This window comes from Nyctereutes procyonoides, unplaced genomic scaffold (genome assembly GCF_905146905.1).
Source record: "Nyctereutes procyonoides isolate TBG_1078 unplaced genomic scaffold, NYPRO_anot_genome, whole genome shotgun sequence".
Taxonomy (NCBI): domain Eukaryota; kingdom Metazoa; phylum Chordata; class Mammalia; order Carnivora; family Canidae; genus Nyctereutes; species Nyctereutes procyonoides.
In genome coordinates this window covers 9,010,291-9,033,876 of record NW_026575044.1, presented here as the reverse complement: position 1 = coordinate 9,033,876, position 23,586 = coordinate 9,010,291, and the positions used below count along the sequence as shown (strand labels likewise).

Genomic DNA, 23,586 nt, shown 5'->3' with positions numbered 1-23,586 from the left:
CCCACTGTGTGGCACAAGTCCTTTGATTTCTCCATCTATAAGAGGAAGATCTAACATCTGTCCTGCCTGCTCACAGGCCTACTGGGAGATGAAATAAAAAGATGCACACTATTATTTTGTAAACTCCAAAGCACCCAGTAAGTGGAAGCTGGGCAATCCAAGAATGCTAACTTCAGATAAGGATCCATGCTCCCCACTTTCCTTCCAGATATCAGGGAAGCCATCTACACTCAAGAAAAAGTCAGTAGGAAGTAGATCAGCCACACTTAATTCATTTTATGTTTCCCCATATCTTTGCCCCATGTAATGAAAACTATGCTGTGTTCACTGAACTTGCTTCCTTTTTCTTCTGGACACATGGACAGATTGACTTTCCCAGCCTCCCCTGCATGAAGCTGAGGTCAAATGCCTAGACTCTCACCACTGGAATCTGGAAGGAAGTTACCTATGCCCCTTCCATGATGGGCCCCCCCACCATGAGGTTCTCCACAATCTCTCTCTTCCCTCATTTCTTGGCTGTTTGTGTGAGGTCTGGTGGCAGATTCCATGCCCCAAGGTGACTTGGAGGCAAGTGGAAGGCCATGCACCAAACACCCAATACAGCAGGGCCATGAGTAAAAAATACCCTGAGATCATTTGTTATACCAGTTAGCCTCTCTGATACACTCTATGACCATGGCCACCTCTCTATTCCACAGCAACTGTCAATGCTTTCTGCTGCTTCCCACGTGACTGATGCAGGGGACACAGACACATTTGTTAAACCCAACTCTCATCTAATGGAACATTCGCCCAAGAAAAATTAAGACCATTGTTTTTTGATTCCTTGGAAGATTTAGGACCTTCTCTCTTATTTCTTTAGAAGACACTTTTGGCAACCTCATTCCAACCATATTTAAAGTGAGTTGCAAATAGAAAAGGGTTAAGGTCCTCAGGGCAGGAGAGATTAGGAAGGGGGTCCACACTTCTTTTAGAAGGACTGAGCAGTGGAAGCAGAGTGCTACTGTAGATCATCAGCCCTCTGGATATTTTACCTTTATTTAGGAATGGCCAGTGGGGCCACATGGAAACATCAGGCTCTGGGTTGGGGAGTTCCTCAAAAGAAAAGAGCCAAGGCAGGAAGTGCTGCCCATGTCTCTGCTTAGACTCCAACCAAACTTAATCTAACTTGTCCAGAGGCTACTTACCTGGTACGGGTACAGGGTGACACCGTTGGTTCTCGACAGGGACCAGGTGCCGTCCAGGTACTGGTGAGCCTGGATGGCCACCGAGTTGAGGATGTTCCCATTGCTGGGACTGGTGGCCATCTGGAGGCTGACCTTGGCCTGGTGGGTTGGGGACCCACTCTTCTTCTCTGCCCCACTGCTAACCCCAAGGCTGTTGGGTTTGCTGCTATGCTTGTTGGTGACGAAAGCTGTATAGTTGGAGGAGGCATAGGAGGCAGGCACAAAGGCCCAATCCCTGGGCTGCTGGAGCCCACCCACATGCCGGGACCCCACCAAGGTGGGGATGTTGGAGAGTGGTGGGGGTGAGCCAGGGGAGCCATCGTAATGCTCGCTGCCAGCCGCCTGTTCCAAGGTTAACACCATCTGGATGGCCTCCTGCTTCAGCTGGTTCAGGTGTGTGGCACAAATATCACAGCGGTTGTCCTTGTCATTCCATGCTTTCCGAATGGTGTTGGGGACCTGGAGCTTGTCATGAATCACAGCCGAGACAGCAGGGTCCTAGAGAACACACAAGCAAAAGAAAAAAAAAAATAGGAGAGCCTATAACTCAAGGCTGGTAAGTGCAATTCAGGTGTCTGGCTTATGAGTTAACCCCTGGATGTACCAAGTGTTTGTCTGCTAGACATCCAACAGAAATGAGCAGCCAGGCGGTCAGTACAGCCTCTAGCAGACAAGTGCATTCGATGAACCTAAGATTATTATGGGGGAGACATGAAGGAATAATCTTTAAAAAAGATTTCTAAGCATCCCCCGCACCAGGATCATCCAATACGAACATTCCAGAGTCTTCTTGTATCCACTAAAGAACTACCACCATGGCTGTATCTCCCCAAGGTATTTGCTAAGGAGACACAAATGTCTGTGCAGGCAGAAGGGGCAAATGCGGTCATTCTGACCAGTGCATGTGGTCCTCTGGTTCCCTGTGACCCATGGGACACTGATAATTGATGGAGATTCTTGGTTTTTTTAGGTTTTATTTATTTATTCATGAGAGACACAGACAGAAAGGCAGAGACCTAGAGGGAGAAGCAGGCTCCCTGTGGGGAGCCCGATGTGGGACTCGATCTCAGGACCCAGATCACGACATGAGCCAAAGGCAGATGCTCAACCACTGAGCCACTCAGGTGCCCTTAGAAATCCTTATCTAAAAGATATCAGAAACTTATTTAATGAGGATGATTTCTTTCATTTATGTGATTTTTATAGGAAAATAGGACTTCACAGAGAACTAAGCACCACGAGTGTTAACCAGTTATCAGATCATTCAGGTTCTAGTTCCAGTTCTGCTACTAATTAGCTGTGTGACCCTGGATGAGCTCCTTAGCCTCACTGAGCCCCTCATCTGTCACACAAGGCCATGCCTGCTCCTTGTTGTAAGGTCCTTCTAGCTCCATGACGCTGGTTGTAGAGAAATTGAGAGAAGAGAGTGGTCCTACATATACGGACAGAGCCATATGCCATCTTAGGGGCTGGATCAAACTTCTGAGATCCAACATTTTTGCAATGATTGGTGAGGTTAATCTCTAGGCTTGTTTTCCTCTAGGACATTAGAAGAAAATCTGCCCTTCTGAAACTTATTGTCAGAATAAGTCACTCACCCTTTTATGGGGCGGAAGCTCCTCAGGACTGAAGAGGGTTTGATGAACTGTGGGTGAAAGAGGCAGCGTGGGGCAGCCAGGGTGGGCAGGAAGATCAGCGGTGGGAGGGCTGTTCTTAATTATGATCCATCTTGACTACCGGCTGTAGCATTTTGTTTTTCCCTGTTTAACTACCCTGAATAGCTCCTCAGCATGCACTGATTAATTGATTAATTAATCAAGAGGTCTCTTTACACAGCAGCAGGAGCAAGGAGTGGCTCATGAGGCAGAAACTCAAGACAGTCATATAAAATTATGGGAAATAATAGGAGGTCAAGGTCGATCAAGTGTGGTCAACAAAGCGATGCGAACCATATGAGACCTGCCTTGTGGCATCCTTCTCGATGACAGCTGCTTTGTTCAGAGTCCTGTCACAACTCAGAGCATGTGGGACCCAAACTGGCAGACGGGCCCCTCAGGGACCAAGCTCAAGCAGACTGTCACTTTGGTTTTCAGATAAGGAAACTGAGCTCCAAAAAAGTTAAAAGTTTGGACTGCACCCAGACTTCTCCACCACTAGTCCATGATTTCCAGATCCAAAGAGTCATATTCATCAACAGACTCATATTTTTCGTACAGACCTATAAAGTTTCCACCTTATCCATCAAGGAAATGTTCATTTATTCAAAATAAATTTATTTGCGCCTCCATATGTGCCAAGTTACAGTTTCTTGCTTTTTCATATTACATGAGAACTTTCCCTTATTGATAAATGTCATTTGAAAATGTGATTTTTTTAAAAAGATTTTATTTATCCATTCATGAGAAACACACAGACAGAGGTAGAGACATAGGCAAAGGAAGAAGCAGGCTCCCTGCAGGGACCCCATTGCAGGACTCCATCCCTGAGGCCCCAGGATCACGACCTGAGCTGAAGGCAAATGCTCAACTACTGAGCCACCCAGGCACCCCCAAAATGTGATTTTAATGACCACACCGTACCTTATCCTTTAATTGTTTCAAAGGTCATTTATTTATTCCCACATTCTACTACATAATTGGAGACAGTGTAAGAAATCAGAGACTGGCATTCAAAGTCAATCCACAGGCCACGGCTTATGCTTTCAAGGCAGCAAGCTATTTGGTTTCAAGACACTGCAAATGAAGTGTTGATTTAGAATATTTGTGTTAACTCAACCATCAGGAAGAAGTGTCACAGTGAGGAGGCAGTGATAAGATTGGTCCCATTCACCCATCACAGTTTATTTTAGATCCTTAGAGAACCTGGATTTAACTTGACATCTGCAGCTGGGTAAAGGGACCCATCCACAGACAGAAATGGCAGGACTTGGCCAAGCCCTGCACCAGGCTGAGGACTTAAGGATGCATGAAAACAACTCCTGTCTTCTGCGAGTTCACAGTCCCAAGGACCTTCTTGGGATGGTTCCAAGACCATCCGGATGGTCTTCTTCTGGATCCTATGTCCCTTTGCCAATACCACCAGTCAGGACCAATAAACACACACTGGGAGGACACATGGACTTCAGCGCTCCCCTCCTGGTTCCCAAGGCACCAGCGAAGTCATCTATGAGCCCTGAAGTGGGGCTCTCCGGCATTACCATGAACACGGCCACAGATGCCAGGAAGTAGCAAAGAGCTGCTGTGCTCTCATCCAGAGGAAAGCTGGCACTGATTCATTAATGACTATGCAATCGCTGGCTGGTGTCAGAGGTATTCCCTAAATTAAGCAGCCCTTGATCTGAAACCCTCTGTGTGTTCCTAGGCCTCAGTAAGTCAAGAGATGCAGCTTGTGGAAATGAAAGCCTGTTTCAAGTGTTTGTCCATACATTATAAATATTTTAGCACAACTCGAAACTTCAAAGAGGGATGGTCAACAGACACCGCTTTCTGTGAGTGCTGGAATAAAGACGATGCCGCTTCAGGGGAGGGGAGGCCTCGACAGGAAGACAGAAAAGGAGGCTTCAGAACCATGGATGGCTCACAGACACACAAAGGTCCCAAGAGCCAGACCAGGGGAGCATCCTCCAGGCCAGCGGCCACCATAAGAAACCTAGACTCAAGGAAGAAATGAAATAAGCACACAGTCTGGCTTGCTGCCTTGCTCATGGGCTCCAGGGATGTTCCTCGGGTCCAGTCCTGGTTCATTATGGGACCTCCAGAAATGATCACATGGGCACAGTGGGAATCCAGTACAAGCTGAATCTCTATCTTTAAAGTCCTAGTTTTTGGGGACACCTGGGTGGCTCAGTGGTTGAGCGTCTGCCTTCGGCTCAGGGCATGATCCTGGGGTCCTGGGATCAAGTCCCACATCGGGCTCCCTGTGGGGAGGCTGTTTCTCCCTCTGCCTGTGTCTCTGCCTCTGTGTGTGTGTCTCTCATGAATAAACAAATAAAATCTTTGAAGTCCTAGTTTTCACTTATATATGAAAATGGGTTATTGGTCTTGGGCAACATTTTCAACCTCATCCTGTAAGTTTGAGTGTTCTGTGCCCCAAACATTCTTCCCTCTCAAAACTAGTAGTAAAATTATTTTTCCTCCACATCTGCCATGATGAGGAAACTTTTAGGGATCTGGTAATGTTCCTTAGAAATAGGGTGAGGGAAAAGGGAAGCTCATGGTCAGACACCTTATCTGCTCCATTGGCAGGTGCTAGAAAGTAAAACAGAAAATTCTCTAAGATGCTTTCCCAATCCCTTTACAGCTCTTCTTCTAGGAGCATTTTGGGAAAAGGGCAGTCCTGCTAAGTCCCCTAAGCATCTCTGAGACTAGTGACTCTCTTTAGGTTGATATCCTCCCCCAATCTTCTGGCCAACTAATCTAACAAATTATGATGAAATCTCTCTTTCCCAGGCAATGGCATGCAAACCCATAGCTTCAAGGGCCATCTATACCCCGGTGACTGGGATTTCTCTCTCCCTGTCCCTGTTGGTCTTTCTTCTGAATTCTGAGCCTTGTATCTCACACCACCCTGGAAAACATCTCCCAGGTAAGTACTCTTCACATTGACAATTCAAAATGAATTTTATTTGCCCCTAAATCCATTCTTATTTCAATAGTCACTAACAGAGATTAAATAGTATCCTTATCCATTCTGGCGCCCAGGCTAAAAGCCTAGAACTTTCCTTGTCTCCTCCTTTCCCCTCCAGTCCACCAAAGGTCAATAGTACTTTTTGAAAGCTCTTGCCCATCCCTCTGCTCCATGCCCACTGCCATGATAAAGCTGTTAGCATTTCTCACATCACCACAGTCTCCCTGATTTTAGCCTTGATGTCAAACCTGCTTCCCTCAAAAACAATTTTACTAAAATGCAGATCCAATGGTGCCATTATCCCTCCTTTCCCATACCTACCTTCTAGGAGTGATCTTACTTCTGTGGTTTCTATTTGTAGAATTCTTTCTCTGCTAGCCATGAGCTCCCCAAGAGGAAATATTCTCTTTCCATCCCATGTCTAGAACACTGTCACTTCCCCCTGTGTCTACAACAGGGCCTACTACATCTATAGTAGGGGCTGGACAAATACATGAATGAAAATAAGCAAGGCAAGAACAACAAAGTAACAAAGTTGGTCTGGGTCCATCTTCTGTTTATTTTGTCTAAGTGAGCTAATCACCTATTATATAATTGTCATGAAACAAATCCCTCCAAATCTAACGTTATTAGAGTTTTCCAGCCATATTTGTTCTACCTGGCTAAAACACCTAATGTGGGTCAACCATAACCTGGATTTCCTCCTTTGACCAGATTCTTCCTTAAATTATTAGACTATATTCTCCATTCCCTTGCCTCAATACACAATCTCTTGAGTTGCCAGAAAAGTAATGTTAATTTGCAAAGGATTTTTTTTTTTTTATCATCAGGCCAACTCATCAGTCCCAAACAATGGAAATCTATGTAAAAGGGTACTGCCAATGGGCAGGACAGCTCTGGTGCAGTAGGGCTGAACTCCCAATAAGCAGGTGGCATGCTTATTTTCCAAGAGTGGGGGGCAGGCTTTTAGCCTATGATGTAAGGCTACTCATGAGAGTGTAGACCATGGAGCCAGAGCAGGGACCCAGGAATCACTGCTCAAGCAGACCATACACTAATGTCCCATTTCATCCTCTGCTCAGCCATAAATGCTAAAGCCACTTTCAAGGACAGGGGTGTTGGGTTTTTCCCATGTAATTTTAGCCAAAAGAGTACTTTGTGTTCTTCCAAAGCCTTTGGGTCTGGGAGGAAGGCAACAGCTGGAGTAAGCTTCCAGCATGTGTCATACAAATTCCTATTGATATTTGCTTCCGGTTTATTATTCTAGAGGCCTCTGGTGACAAGCTCATCAAGATTTAAGCCATTCTTCAAAGGCAGTTTCCTTCCACTTTGTTCCTAAAACTTTCTTCCTCTATAAATGCTGTCTCGATGAGGCCTGGGATGGCGGGTAGGACTCTGTCCCAGAAGATCAATGGGATTTACCTTCACACGCCTTAGAATCTTTCCAGCTAGGGTTTGCATTCCCGCCCTGTCCCCACCTCCTGACACATTCCTCATCAGTGTTCTTTCTTTTTTAATAATCTGTGTTCTTCACAGCAATTGTATCCCCAAAGGCAGGTGCTCATGTTAATGATTCTCTTTTTTGAATGGAAACAGTTAAACGGAAAGTTTGCAAACCAACAGAATCTAGCAAAACTCAGGTGCATCTGAAGGAAGGACACAAACACTCTCATTCCTGGCTCAGCAGGCAAATATTTGGACTCAGATGTCCCTCAAAGCAGTGGTATTTTGTTTTTTTCACCCCAGTAATTTTAGAAAAAGAAAGAGCAAGATAATCTGACCACATCTTAATTAGCTATGGGCAGAAGGGAGAATTTAAATATCAGAAATATAAGGATGCACTCAAAATACCAACTAGTGGATGTAACCTCTTCCTCAGGAAGCTGTGGTCCCTGGTACCTATCAGCCACCTGACCTGCATAGCTCACTTTCCACGCACTCTTATGGCATGTGAAAGATCAAGGGCATGCATCAGGTCCTGACAACCCACAGTCCTTCCCAAATAAGACTCCACTCGCCCAGCTGTCTTGTCAAACTGATCCACAGCTACACATCAGTGCTCTTTACTTCTTTCTTCATAGAGTCCCCAGGCACCCCCCAACAGGCCACTTGGACTATCCTGGAGGGAAGCCAGAGAACAAATCAGACTGTGACAAGTGATGACATCTCAGTGCCCTTCGTGACAGAGAGCCACCCCCTGCTGTTCTCATGAGCACTGTGCAAGCTGAAGAAAGTGAGTTCTCCCCTGTGTTTGGCAGAGGGTGCAAGGCTTATTCTGCAAAATTCAGTGCTTGCAAGAGGGAAGAGGCAGAGGTGTGTGAGAAAGCACACAGGGAGCGCTATGATTATTCTTTGTCTCGGGTGAGTCCTGAAAGCCAGAACCACCACCCCAGCAGGGATAGCAGCCAGCCCTGAAATCTCCGATGCTGCCCGGTGCCCCTGCTTCGTGAACGGGACACCTCCCTCCGGCCTCCCACACCCGTCTGAACACAAGGCTTGTCATCCTCCTTCCTCGTTAGCTTTGTGAGCCACCAGCGCTTCGCTCAGTAATGACGATCACACGTGGACACGAGTCCTAGCGGATGAATGTAAAGGCATGCTAGGTAATGAGCTCAGAGAGACCAAAGGGGGAAAAAAAAGTTGTGGGAAGAAATGTTAAGTGTCAGACCAAAGTTGTTCTACATAAGAAACCAAATTAACCTGGGATGTAGTGACTGTGCCCAGCCTAGGTAATCCTGCTGTCGTTAGGGTGGGGAGATGCAGGGCTGGCTCCTGGGTGAATGACTGTGGTCCCCGAGTGAGGCTGCAGGCGGCGGGATGCAATTAACACGGCTGCTTGTGGCAATGCACAGAAAAGTGGTGCAGCTGATAAGACCCTTCTGCTTCAAAAGAAAAGGAGCTTTTTAATTAGAACTCAATATGATTAAGGACAGTTCGTGGATTACTTGAAAGAACAGGTGAGGTGCCCCTCATTAGGATCAGGAACATTTTTTAAGTCCCTGGGTCTCATTTTCAGACTCAATGTATGGACAGCATCTGTTGATTCTCTTGGAAACGTTCCGTTACAAGAGTGCCAGGTTTGGGCCCTCACTTTACTGCTTCGGAGCTATTTAAAAAAATCCTATCCAAGCTTCAGTCTCCCAAAATGTGAAAATGGGAAATGATAATTATCTCCATTTTATTGAGCAAGGATTAAACGTGGTCATGCACATCATGTTGTGGGGCACACAGTCTTGGTCCTTGGGAAACGCTTAGTGAAGGTAGTAATTAGTGTCAGTGTCACACTTCTCAGCATCTAATACTGGACATTGTGTTTATCAATTTAGATTTTTTGGATGATGATGATGATGACGATGGCAATGTGGTGACTCCCTCTTATGCGGGAGGATTTAGCAAACACTTTTGGAAAGAAGAGGTGAGGACATGATAAAGATGAGAATATATGGCCTTCAGTTAACATCTTTCATATTAGGGTAAGTCAAAGTTCTCTTTAAAGAACCCAAAGTAAGAATGGATCCGTGGAATTCCTGAGCACAGACTGCGTGGCTCCCAGCCTTGTTCCCTCTGCTCAGAGGTGACATGATCTGAGTTGTTCATTTCCATTGAAGTAAGAACATGTTTCTCAACTGAAAAGGACTCCTTATTTCTCCCCCAGGTATGGGCAGTGCTCCAAAGGCACTCTGTGGGCCATTCAGGTAGGCCATTCACAGAGCTCACGATTGGCCAGTATCTCCTGCCCAGGAGCTGGTGGCTCTGTCTTAGTTTAACTACCTTCCAACCCAAAAGTCTTTCCAGGCCCTGGGGAAGACAATCTGTTCACAAATAGATCAAGACCTTAGGGCCAGGGAGTAGATGTCCACTGAACACCTACCTAAGTGCTGCCGTGAACTGCGAAGTTCTCTTTCGACCTGACCCAAAAAGAAAGTGTGAGACTTCACAAATATGAAGCACTAATAAAGATTCTAGTGTGGCACACTAAAATTCTACCTTTGAATTATTAAAGTCCATCTGGAGTAGATGTATTCTTTATGTGTGGGCTGGGCTATAATGTACCATCAGGTGGCACTAGAATTGTTTTTTTCAATCTCTAAGTAGTTGTATTAGTTTAATGCTGTTAAGGAGTCTGTTAATTATCTAATTATGATATTGCCTGATGCTTCTTTTTCCTTTAATGGACTTTGCATACATGAGATGCTACGGAAATGTACTTGGCTCTTTTTGGTTTTTTTTTTTTTTTTTTTTTTGGACTCAGTACAAAAAAACAAAGTACCTACAATTTGAGCTTGGTGTTGTGTTGTTTCTAAAAGATGAAATTTTAACAGACAAACTCTATTTCTGCCATACCCTACAACACTTAAAAACCTCTGCCAGTCCCCTGTGACCTTGCCAATATTTCTGGCCCCATGTAATTTCCTTCAAGCTATCAGGGTGGCCTTCTTTCTGTCCAGAGAAGCCCCTGCATTTCCCTGCCTTTGTGCTTTTGCTCAAGTTCCTGCCCTGATAATTCTCACCCTGCCTCGTAAACCACGAGAAAACTCGGGGTGATGGAGATGTTCACTATTGTGGCAGAGGTCTCGTGGGTGCAAACCTCTGGCCAAATGTATCAAATTGTACAGTTTAGATGTGTATGGCTTACTGAAAGCCAATTATATACCCAGGAAGCTACACAAAACAAAAAAAAAAACAAAAAAATAAACAAAAAACTCTGTTCATCCATTGTAAGGCCCAGCTGGAGCATGAAATCTGACTCTCAAGAGGGATGTCTTCCTCCTGCTGACGTCCAATGCACTTCTCTGAGTTATTCATATCACTTAGCAAACATTTCCTTGTTACTTACAGTTGTACATGTTCTATCTCCACAATCATGGCAAATTCCAAAGGGGCAGAAACCATGCCATAATTTCAATAGTAATTATAAGTTCTACTCTTGCTCCCTGCCCTCAGAGTCTACTCAGGAGAGCAGCCAGGGGGATCTGTTTAAGTCTTAAATCTGATGCTGACATTCCTTTGGTTTAAAATCCTCCCAGACTCCCCTGACTTCCCTCAGAGCCAAGTCATAGTCTATGCACTGGGCCTGCAGGACCTGCATCCTGCCACCACCCTGCCCCCCGGCCAAGCTGAAACATGCAGATCCCAGGACCTCTCTCAGATCCTGTATCAGAATCTCTGGGGAGCAGGGCTCTGGAATCTACATTTTAGCAAGCCTCCTGGGTGATTCTGGGGCACGCTCTCATGAAGGGATGGGAAAGGATGAGCAAGGGAAGAGAGAGGGAGCAGGTGGAAAAGGACATCTGCCCCTCCCTTTCAAGGAACTATCCCTAGCTGTGGCCCCATGGGGGTTCTCCACTCCACCCAACCAACTGCCGCTCCTCTGAGACCTTGGTGCTGGATGGGGACTGCTGCTTTTTCTAGACAGTAATTCAAGGCAATGATAATGGCTCCTCGGCCATAGCCCAGAGACTACAGGTATATAGCAAATGTCTCTTCACCGAATTCTCTATCCTACTCCAGGGGCTCTCAAACCCTGGTAATTTTGACCCCTGGAGGACAGTTGCAAAGACCTGGAGATTTATAGTTGTCACAACTGGGAGGGGGCTACTGACATCTAGTGGGTAGATGCCAAGGATGCTGCTAAATATCCTGGGATACACAGGAAAAGACTCACATACCAAGGACCAACCCAGGCCCTGTGTCAGCTGTGCCGAGGCTGAAAGTGGGGCCTGAGCCCTCTCCTGACTCATCCTAGGCACAGATCCAGGGCAAAGAGATACTGAATTCTAAAAAGCACAGTCTTTTCATAGTGTGACCGTTCAATGGTGGCTGACAGTCGTGCAGGGCCATGGATGTGCGTAGGCAGCCGTGGGTGGCATGGACTTCTGCGCATGCCAGTGTAGAACAGGTCCCCAGCCTTCGGCCTCTCTTCTTTGTGGGTACACATACCATCGTCCCTCTACACACACCTCTGCTGCTGACAGTGCCTCCAGCTGTTTACAGGAGCGTGGTGGAAAGGGCTGATGTGGGACCCAAGTCCTGTGTACATGAAACCGTTAATCTGGTTCGTGGCTTCGGCGGCTGCTCGCGGAGCCTGTCATTTACATCTTGGCCGCCCGGCCTGGATTGGAGTGGGCAACGCTGAGGTCGCTCTTCCTAGGAAATCGCTTCAGGCCTCTGCCCAGATTTTGTATCAGGGTAACTTTGCAGTTTCCCTCCGGGACAAAGAAAACCAACGCCACCGAAAGAAGTTATCTCTAAGATGTAATTTGATGCAATTATAGAGCAGACCAGAGAATTCATTGTTCCTGCAAACCCCACACATATGTAGCACAGACAGTGTGCCAGGCTCGGCGCTGGCTAGGGTGGGTGGGGGACGTCACGATGCCTTCGGCCCTAGGTGCCCCCGCCTGTGGCAGACCCTGGGAGGGGCCGAGCGGCACATTGTAAATGGTTATTCGGAGATGACATAACACGCCCCGGGGCAGAGGAAGTGCCTGTAACATCTGACAGACAGACTGACCACTCTGAGACCTGGTGACGGGATATCTGCTCAGGGCCCGGAACTTAACTATCCATCAGGAGACATTCATTGGCTTATTAGGGGCGGGATGGATAAATCATGGGATCATCAGCAATGCGTCTTACCCTTCGGCCTTCCCTAAGGATCGTAACTGAAAAGGTCTGCGCTCCAAGTTCACTGAACTGAGCAAAGCATCGCAGAAAAAGCCCTGAATGTGGCAGGAGGGCAAGAAGCCTTCATCGGGGGCTTCCCCCACCTCTCTGTCACTCCTGAGAACGGGACTCACCTCAGTTTGGCCTCCTGACCCGGGGTCGCTGAGGCTCCCTGCCTATTTCAGGACACAAGCAGGGCATGGTGGCTGCTGTGGCATCTCCGTTAGCCGGGCCAGCGCTGGGCAGCCCGGACTTGGACAGCACGGCTGCCCCTGCCTGCTCCCCCATGACGGTGCCCACTCATCTTTGCAGTTTCAAAAACAGCTTTTTGATTAGTGAGCCCCATAAGGGACAGGCTTGGGTCAGTCAGTTCATGTACATTGTCTACCACACAGGCCAGGGGTCCAGGACCTGACACCACCTCCACCACCCAGACCTCTAGGTGTTCACCCCAAAAACACAAGCAGCCTCAGTGGAAGAGTGTGGAGCAGACATGAGGACAGCACTCAAGGTAGCAGAGGGGCCCCGCTCCCCACTCTCCCCACACCACACACTGCACCGCACACACAGCACACCCCCCTACACACCACACACTTACACACCACACCATACATACATAGACACACACACCACACACACTACACAAATACACATCTCACAAGTACCACATGCACACTCACAAGTACACCTCTCCTGGAAGAAACAAATGACACAAATGTGGCAAGCAGTACAGACAAGACAGACTGGAGGTGAGATTTCAGCTCCCTCATGATCGGCTCTGGAGTTACAGGTACATGCACTCAGTGATGCACATGCTCCAGCAGGGGATAAGACTGCGAAACTGGGCCCACACACGTCCTAGGTAACTTGACAGCAGAAGTAGCAAGGGGAGAACAAGAGCAGAGAACACTTTTTTTTTTCCAGATTTTATTTATTTATTCATGAGAGACACAGAGAGAGGCAGAGACAGAGGCAGAGGGAGAAACAGGCTCTGTGCATGGAGCCTGATGTGGGATTTAATCCCAGGACCCCAGGATCATGACTTGAGCTGAAGGCAGTTGCTTAACCACTGAGCCACCCAGGTGCCCCACAGAGGACATATTTAAAAATAGATTTTAATTCTGATTTTGGTTGCAGATTCCAATAAAATTTGAGCACTTTTTAAGAAACATGCTGTGAACTACACTCAGTCACTAAATGCTGCTAGAGAGCTAGAAGAAATGAACAATTCAGGCATATCCCCTGCATATACATGGCCACATTTTACACCTAACAGGTAGTGCTTTCTAGTACAAATGCAGACACGTAGATTTCTGCCCAATTTATCTATTCATTCACTAATTTCATTCATTTATCAGTTATTGGTACAATTTATTGGTACCTAATAGGGCCTAATAGGTACCTAATAGGCCAGGTTCTTTGCTAAAGTCGGAATATAAACATGGCCCCAACCTTATGGAATATTACAAAGCACATTGTAATCAAAAATTCCAAACAGAACACGGTACTTCCTCCTCATCTGGGGAGCTGATGAAGGAGTTCACTGGATAAACAGAGCTCTGGACTTGAACTGGTAATATCTGAGTGAAGGCCCAAGCTCTGCAACTCCTAGCTTCACAGCCTTGGCCAAACCTTCGTGAGTCTTAATTACTTTGTCATCAGTAACACAGGGATAATACTCATCTTTGCTACTGATAGAAGGATTAAATGGAATCACAGACATAAAGGCACTTCGTTGTCATTACAATGAGTCCTTCACATGTTTAACACATGAAGAAGAACAATGAGGGCATAAGCCATGTCCTATTTACTGCACTTACCAGTTTGTAGCTAGGGAACTCAAGGCTCAGATATTAAAAGGCTCAACAGCCTCAAAACTACAAAGGGACATGGCCCCCCCCCCATGTTTGTTGCAGCATTATCGACAAGAGCCAAATTATGGAAGCAGCCCAAGTGTCCACCGATACATAAATGGATAAAGATGAGGGGTATACACATGATGGAATATTACTCAGCCTTCAAAAACAATGAAATCTTGCCATTTGGTACACCATGGATAGAGCTAGAGAGTATAATGCTAAGTGAAATATCAGAGTATAATGCTAATTCAAATATCAATGCTAAGAAAAAGACAAATACATGATTTCACTCATACATGGGATTTAAGGGAAAAAACAAATGAACAAAAGAAAAAGAAAGAAACTAAGAAACACTCAGCTCTAGAGAATAGATGGTCACGGGGCGGGGGGAGGTGGGGGGATGGGTGAATCAGGTGATGAGGATGAAGGAGTGCACTGGTCATGATCAGCCCCGGGTGATATAGGGAAGTGTTGAATCACTATATTGTACACCTGAAACTAATAAAACACTGTATGATAACTATACTGGAATTAAAATTTAAAACTTAAAAAATGGGGTTGTTAACAGAATAACAGGACCAAAGGGGGGCCATCCAGGTAAGCCTTTGGCTCCAGAGAAAGGCCAAGACCAAAGTACCAAGCCCAGCTCAGTATCCAGCTCTTTGTCCAGACCTTGCACACAGCCAGGGAAATGCTCTCAGCTGTATCTATCACAATGGATAGGTCAGAAAGATAAAGCAAGAATTGGCTCTTTCTTGCCTATGTCTGGTAAGATTGACTTCACATATTCTCCATACCAGACTCCTGAAACACTGGTGAGAAGTCACTCTCTTGGTCTTCTCTGCTCACTGCAGTGGTCGAATTTCCCAGAAGGTCAGACCAACAGAGTCCCAAACCACCTGAATTTCCATTTATAAGCCAAGCAAATGGAATCAGTACATGCTGTGGTTGGCTACCAAAAGCCTCCAGGGCCATGACACCATACCAACATGTTCGCTGGGATCTTGGAATCACTTCAAAATAGAGGAGCAGAGAGGAGAGCTGTCCCCCATTAGGTGGACCTGGTGGGCACATCATCAAGAACCAGATGTGGGTCCCAAGAAAGGGTCTGAGCACTCTGTGGCTGGGGAAATACAAAGGACACCTCCAGAAAATGCATAGCTAGAAAATACTCAGGATATAGCTTCACCTGGGTTCTGATGGTCACAGATCACATAGCAATATCTACCCCAGGGTCAAAGCTCAGCAAAGAGCTGAGCACCTTCAGGAGGCAGCACCCCAGGGATTAGAAGGACACTTTGAGTGGGATGAGATTCTAACCAGCCATGTTCTGAGGGATTGGCAGAAATTTCTGTGGCTCAAGACACAAGGAAGAATTCAGGGAAGGTCAAAGGGTTTCACAGAGGCCTCTGAAGCTATACTACTGAGCACCTATTTCTCAGGGAAGCCCCTGATTAGTCAGAGGAGGCCAAGCTGAACTAAGTAGAAAACACTCCAGGAATCTCCTTTGGAAAGATGGGGATTCTGATGTGGCAGGATCTGTGTCCTGGTATAGCCGCTACACAGATGAATGACTTTCTGCTATGCCCAGAATGTCCCGGGCAAACTGTGCACACCTCTGGACAGGCTGAGGCTGGCACCCAACCCTGACTCAGGTGGATCTACCAACCTCAACGGGACCAGGCCAGTTGCCTTCACAGCCACTGGCTGTGTCAAATCATACCGTTTAGTAAAAAAAATGAATCAGGGCAATTATTTATGCAAAAAGTACTCTCAACACTTTTTTTCTAATACTGAACTGCATGGTCAAGAGGCTATCCACATGATTTAAAAACAGAACAGAACAATACTGATCCACAACATAGCCTTTGGAAGTATGATTTTATACATGTGTTTCAGGCGCAATCCCCAGCTGATTGGTTGCCAAAGCTCATTCTCAAAGGACTGCATGATTGTGTTAAGTTTCAAATATAGATGTGCTCAAGATTAAGTCCACGGTGTTTGAGAGCTGCAAACAGAGCCCAGCTGTGGACGGTGGTTTGATTAATACCAGATCTTTCCACATTATTATTTACAAGCAGAGTTTCAGCTGCTTTTTCTGTAAGTAGTGGAACCTGATTTATTGTTAACAAAGCCTGGTCACTTTTCGTGGAATCTAATTCATTAAGCCAACATTGTTGGGGCATTATTAAAAACTTTTAAACCCTAGGCAGTTAATATCAGGGTGGGTTTACTTGTGGAAGGGGGGCATTTTTAGTAAATAATTCAACATTGAGTTCTGGGCATTTCAAAGGTTTAAGGAAGTAGTAAAATGGAGTTACTGAAGTTTCCATTTTAAAAACACTATGTTCCTTTAGCAAAACCATACCCTGTTAATGTTATTTAAACTATGTCTGGCTATCACCATCAACTGAAAACACGTTATTAAGCCTTCTGGAATCTTCTATTACAATTTCAGATACATTTGCAAATGTCTTAAAACTTCAGGGAAGAGGAAAGAAGACTTTCCTCACTTATACATTTATTACGGTCTTCACTTTGAAAATATGAACCCATTCACAATCAAAGAGATTTACTTTAAAAAAAATTAAAGGCACAGAGTTCTGAAAGCATCTGTCCATGAATTTCCTGCAGTGACTATTCATTTGCTCCACTTACACTGATGAAGCACCTATTCTAAGCCCCCCACTGGTGACGGCACAGAGGACAAAAGGTCTCCACCTCCTAGACCTCTCTTCTGGAGAAAAACGAGTAAACAAGCAAGTAAGATAAATCGAGTGGTGACACATGCAGAATGATAAAGCGGGTTGGGAGGATATTTGAAAGGGATTTCTGGAGTTGGAGTAGGCACTGTTCTGTTTCACAAGACAGAGATGGCTTCTCCATCAGGGGACACCTGAACAGACGTGAAGGCAACAAGGTCATGAGCCCCAGCAGGCATCTTGTAAAAAGCATCTTGGCGAGGGACAGGGGCGCACATGAAGGCCCAAGGTGGGGGCAGGATTAGCATGCCTGGGAACAGCAAGGAGGCCAGCATAGCTGGGGTGAGGAGGGAAGACAGTTGAGAGTAAGAGTAAGGTCAGGGACAGTGTCAAGCCTAGTGTTTAGGCTTGAGGACCGGGCTGGACAGACCATTTCCGAGGCCAGCAGTCTACAGACGGCATTTCCAGCCATGGGACCAAGAGAGGTCACAGAGGGCAGGAGTGCAGACAGAGGAAAGGTGTGATGGCTGAGCTCTCCATGATTTATTTAGGGGAGAAGAGATGGATGCAGAAAAAGAAAGTGAAAAGAAACAGCTAGTGAGGTGAGAGGAGAAAGCGAAGAGACTGATGTTCATGAAATAAGGTGAAGGGCCGCCTGGGTTGCTCAGGTGGTTGAGTGTCTGACGCTTTTTTTTTTTTTTTTTTTTTTTTACAGATCTTATTTATTTATTCATGAGAGACAGAGAGAGGCAGAGACATAGGCAGGGGAAGAAGCTGGCTCCCTATGGGGAGTCTGGTGCAGGACTCGATCCCAGGATCCCAAATCATAACCTAAGCCAAAGACAGATGCTCAACCACTGAGTCACCCAGGTGCCCCTAGCATCTGACTCTTGATTTCAGCTCAGGTCATGATCTTGGGTCATGGGACTGAGCTCTGTGTCAGGCTCCATACTGAGTGGGGAGTCTGCTTGGGGTTCTCTCTCCCTCTGGCCCTCCCCCTACTCATGCTCTCTCTCAAATAAATAAAATCTTAAAAAAGAAAAAGGAAATAAGGTGAAGAGAGTATTTCAAGGAGGGAATGATCAAATGATAAATGCCACAGATAGGTCAAGTAAAGCAGAAAAGTTTGTTTCCTCATCCATGTAATGGGAACAGTAAGGGTGCCCACCTTACGGGCTGACAGGAGTTCATATTTGTAAAATACTCAGAACAGCATCTGGCACATAGCAGGTGGTCAACAGATACTTGTCGAATGAATGAAAGCATAATTATTATATGATAATTACTGTCTATCACAAAATTAATATTACAAATATTAGCTGTCATTATTATCTTACTGTTAAAGACTTATTCATTTGAGAGAGGAGGAGAGAGAGTGAGTGTGTGAGCAGGAGGGCAGAGGGAGAGGGAGAGAATCTCAAGCAGACTCCGTGCTGAGCATGAACTGCAACGCAGGGCTCGATCTCACAATCCCAAGATCACAACCTGAGCCGAAACCAAGAGTCAGATGCCTAACCAACTGAGCACCCAGATGCCCCTAACATTATTATTTTTGATGACTTCACAGGAGTTCTTGGTTGAATGACAGCAATTCAAGAAAGGATGGAGATGAGAAATAGAAGAGGGTACAAACAAGTCTTTTTTAAGAATAAATTTGCTGCAGGGATCCCTGGGTGGCGCAGCGGTTTGGCGCCTGCCTTTGGCCCAGGGCGCGATCCTGGAGACCCGGGATCGAGACCCGCGTCGGGCTCCCGGTGCATGGAGCCTGCTTCTCCATCTGCCTGTGTCTCTGCCTCTCTCTCCTTCTCTCTCTGTGACTGTCATAAAAAAAAAAAAAAAAAAAAAAAAATTTAAAAAAAAAAAAAAAAAAAAAGAATAAATTTGCTGCAATACAATCACAGAAATGGAACAGTAGTTAATGGGGGATATGAGGTCAAAAGAACTCTTAGTATTTTCTGGTTGGGAGCCAGAAGGGCATTTTTGCACTCCTAGGAGAACAATCCGATAGAGAAGAGACACAGGACATAGAAAGAAGGGGAAGCTTCTGAAGGGGTACCCTGAACAGGCAGAGGGAATGCCACCTAGAGAGCCAGCACAGAGCCTGGCCCCGACTGGTGATGAACACTTCCTCCCCAGCCTCAGGTGACAAGGTAGAGAAGATGGGCACGTGGTGGGAGCCTGTGCAAATTTGGCTCCAAGTGGAGATACAGAAGGATGCGTGCAAGGTCTGAAAAATATAAAAAAGTTGACTGGGAGGGCAGCATGATCAAACAGCCCATTTGAGGTTTATGGTCAGAAACTGTAGGCAGTCATCATGGTCTGGGGTTTGACCTCCCTGGTCTGGCTGGGTGCAATCAGGGTGAAGTCAGGGGAGAACCATACTCTGGCAGGGCCCCAGCTCTGTGAAGAGAGTGGGGAGCACCCGAGCAAAGCAGCTCTGGTCCCCAGGGTTCAAGCAGGGAACTGACTCTTACAGATGGTCAAGGATGTCAGTGAGATGAGGACTCGGTGGAGGCAGGAGGCAGGTGAGAAGGGGCATGTGGCAGGGTGGAAGGGTTGTACCTCAGAAGGAAGAACATCTGGAGTTGAGGCTCCAGAGGGAGTGAGCAAGAAGAGGAAGAAACTGAAGAATAGGTGATGGCGATGAGACCATGGGCAGCAGTGTTAGTAATAGGGCTGAGGTGTGGGGCTGGGCTGAGCAGGGGAGGAGCAGAGACCCAGGCTGGGGGCCTTGGTAGCAGAAGCATTGTGTACAGCAGACAAGCAAGGTGGGGTGGTGGCGGGACCCTAGGAGCCAGAGGTGGGTGGCTGGGTCACCAATGACCTGATGGCAGGACACGCAGCATCTGGGAGAGTCCAGAAGGGTGATGGGCCACAATGGCAATCTCCAGGTCCTGCGTTTCGTGGCTCAGGGATTGGGGTGGGAGACAAAGCAATGTGACTAGAGAGGGCTGCAGAGAACAGGCAGGAAGAGGAGGTATAGGGCCTCTCAGAAAAGAGGCTGAGAGTGTAGGGAGTTGTGCTGAAAACAGACTCGGAGCTCTACTGAAAAAGTAGGGGAGCTGTGTGGAGGGACATAGGATTTCCCGAGCCCTTGGCCTCTTGCAATGAGAGGCAGAACCTGGGAGAAAGGGCTGGTTGTGTTTTGATGTTTCCCAGACAGCTGTGGGGTGAGGCTCTGGGGTTTCAGAAGGGAGGAAGGGGTTCCTGTCCGGAGCCAGCTGCTAGTAGGGTGGAGGCCAGGTGGGGATGATGAAGCTGGACAGGGCCCCTCTTTGTTATGAGAATGAGAAAGCCAAGGGAGTCAGCCTGAACTTCTTTCCTCTGGAGTCTACAGCACAGGTGACTTTCAAATGCAGGTCACAAGGCCCACTGAGCAAGGCAGCCCAAGACAGAGAAGCTCACCATCCCTGCAGGGACAGGCTCAGGTTAGACAGTGCGACCTTGACATGTAAAGATATGACTGACCCATCCATCTCCTCCAGAAGTAGCTAAGTGTGTGTGTACACACGGGGATGGGGATGGGATGGAAAGGGCCGGCAGGGGTACCCCAGGGAGAGAATGTAAGGAGCAGAGTCATCTACTGAGTCGATATGAACAGATCTGAAAAATGGAATTTTGGAGCTGCAGAAGGAGACCACTCTTAGCATGATACCACTTAAAGCAAAACACGTGGCCAGAACATGCCATGACGTCCCTCACGCACGGGTAGGATTACCTGTGCATCTAAGTAGAAAGCAATGCTCGCTGGCGGAGAGCCAGCGTGCCCACAGAAACCCTCGAAGTGCAGGGGATAGGCTGGAAGCTGGTGTGGTAGGAGTGGGGATTGAGTCCAGAGTTGCTGAACTAGCAAAGGACTCCAAGATCCTCCAGGTCACCAGCAGGGTCACCCTAGCCCCACACAGGAGGGCTCATTACTAACATTCCAGACATGGTCAACTGCTGTGAGCTGCTTTTAGTGATGAGGACTCTTTTTTTGCAAACAAAATTGTAGATACACAGAAAGAAAGAAGGGAGGGAAGGTGGGGAGAGGGAGAGAGACAGAGATGGAGACTGGGAAGGTAGGAAGGTAGGAAGGTAGGAAGGAAGGAAGGAAGGAAGGAAGGAAGGAAGGAAGGAAGGAAGGAAGCAAGCAACATACATTAGTTCTGGTTAAAGCAGGGTGGGACCGGATCCCAACCTGAACCCCAAGAAAGCCTGGACATTGCACCAGGACACCCCTGGCCCTCCCTGTCATCCTGCACAGAGGACTGGCCCGTGTTAGGAAGCATCCTGGATTTTTAACACCCCCTTCAGCAGGGAGGTTCTGTCCATGACCACAGAACAAAGGCTTTTCTATTTGTTTTCTGGCTCTCACCTCGTAAATCAGAATCACGCCTCTGCTGATTCCTGCCTGGTACAGGTGGAAGGCTGTAGCCTCTGGAATCACCAGACACTGGCCCAGGCCCCAGTACATCTATTTCCCTTGTGCTTTCATGGCGTGGCAAAAACATCAAGCACTGATGGGGATAACACAGTAGATCCCAAGCTGCCATGAACGAAGTCCTTCTCAATTAGGAGAAGAGAGGCTGTGTTTTACGTCAGTTACAAAGATGACTTCTCTCCCCCTCCTAACCTCCTGCTAAAAGGAGCAACTCTAAAGTTTAGGAATGTAGCAGGAACTTTGGGGAAAAAAATAATTATTTTAGAAAGAAAGAAAGAAGGAGAAGAGTGTGTGCAGAGAAGCAGATGGAAAGAATTTCAGGCAGACTCCATCCAGAGCACGGAGCCTGATATGGGTCTCGATCTCATGACCCTGAGATTATGACATGAGCTGAAGTCAGTATCTGGGCACTCAACCGAGCCACCCAGGCACCCCAGCAGTTTTCATAACATTAAAGTTGTTAGCCAGCTCCCACCATCAATGCGAAATGATCCCATGCGAAATGTATTAACTGTCTTCTTCCACCATCACACCAAGTAGTTGATGTGCCAGAGGATTTCAGCCTTCGAGTTCAGCCATGAGCAAACTAACAGTGAAGGCAGATATGGAGAATGTGTGTTTATGGCTGTTTCTCTCAAAGTAAAGTTGAATCTAAACTCTGCCTCCATGCCTTCTTCTCTGAGTCCTGCTGTGAGCAGGTGCCTCCTCTCTCCCTCCGCTTCGTCTCCCCGGCTCCTCTACAGCAGCCTCTTTGGCTGCCCCATTGTCCCCCTTGGCTCTAGAGCACCAAGTTCTAATCCTGGTAAACTGGCCTAGATTGCTGAGAAATTCTGGAATGGTGCCTGAGCTCCCTTGAGCCCCACATCTTTAGGAACAACAGGAAACCATAAGAACCCAGCATCAGCTTCTGAAGTAAGGTGAGGAGCAAAACGAATGCAGACCACGCATAAAGGGGCCACCTTCGGGTGAGTGACCCACTCTTTCCCACTTCTACAGCCTCTCCTGTTCTAATCCACATCACCAACACTCTCAATAAAATGCCAACTTATTTTATGGAAAAGTAATTTTATATAAAAATGCTACAGGCGGGATCCCTGGGTGGTGCAGCGGTTTGGCGCCTGCCTTTGGCCCAAGGCGCGATCCTGGAGACCCGGGATCGAATCCCACATCGGGCTCCCGGTGCATGGAGCCTGCTTCTCCCTCTGCCTATGTCTCTGCCTCTCTCTCTCTCTCTCTCTGTGTGACTATCATAAATAAATAAAAAAATTTTTAAAATGCTACAACAGGCAAGGTCTCTGCATTTTTCTGGATCCCTCAATTCAGAAAACCATCTGACTAACTCTATCCCTTGACCTCTTGTTAATTTCCTCCTCTGGCAAGGGTTGCTGCTCTTGAAATAGAAACCCATTGAAGGCAAGGAGACTTTTCATTGGTTGAGTGTGTAGCAAACTTTGAAGAGCCAGGCTGTATTCTACTGCCACCCACACCAGCTGCCCAGTGACAGCTCAGAGGCCATCAGATAGGTGCAGAATCCACCAATGTTTGGGGATGTTTCCGGTTAGTCATCTGGTGTGGTCTCTCAAGCACAATGTGTCAATTTCAGTACAAGTGTCGATGCTGTTTTTGTGTGGATTACATAGAGTTCCTCATATATTAAACCAAACTCCTCATATATTAAAAAAAAATGAGGGTGCTTGCATGGCTCAGTTGGTTGAGCATCTGACTCTTGATCTCAGCTCAAGTCTTGATCTCAGAGTTGTGAGTTCAAGCCCTATGATGGGCTCCACGCTGAGCATGGAGCCTACTTTTTAAAAAAAATTTTTAATAAATAAATAAAATTTTTTAAAAAATTTAAAAGATTAGATGGTTGTATAACTTTGTAAATATACTAAAAACTCTTGAACCATACACTTTAAAAGGGTTGATTTTATGGTATATGAATTATATATCAATTAAAAAGGCACTCCCTTTCCCCGCCAAGTCCAAACCATGTCTTAGTGCTTATTTTAGCAGTACAGATACATACTTTACCCATAGGAGTCTATAATCTTAGAAGCCTCCCTTCCATAATTAATTTTGGCCCT

The 23,586-nt window shown here is 46.6% G+C and overlaps 1 protein-coding gene across 1 annotated transcript in view; it reads right to left on the bottom strand.

The window, feature by feature from the left end:
* Nucleotides 1-23,586, bottom strand: part of KIF26B (kinesin family member 26B) — a 448,213-nt gene that overhangs the window by 275,487 nt on the left and 149,140 nt on the right. The window contains exon 3 of the mRNA XM_055323943.1: nt 1,188-1,724. Within this exon, the coding sequence (XP_055179918.1) occupies nt 1,188-1,724 (537 nt within the window). The remainder of the gene's footprint in view (nt 1-1,187; nt 1,725-23,586) is intronic.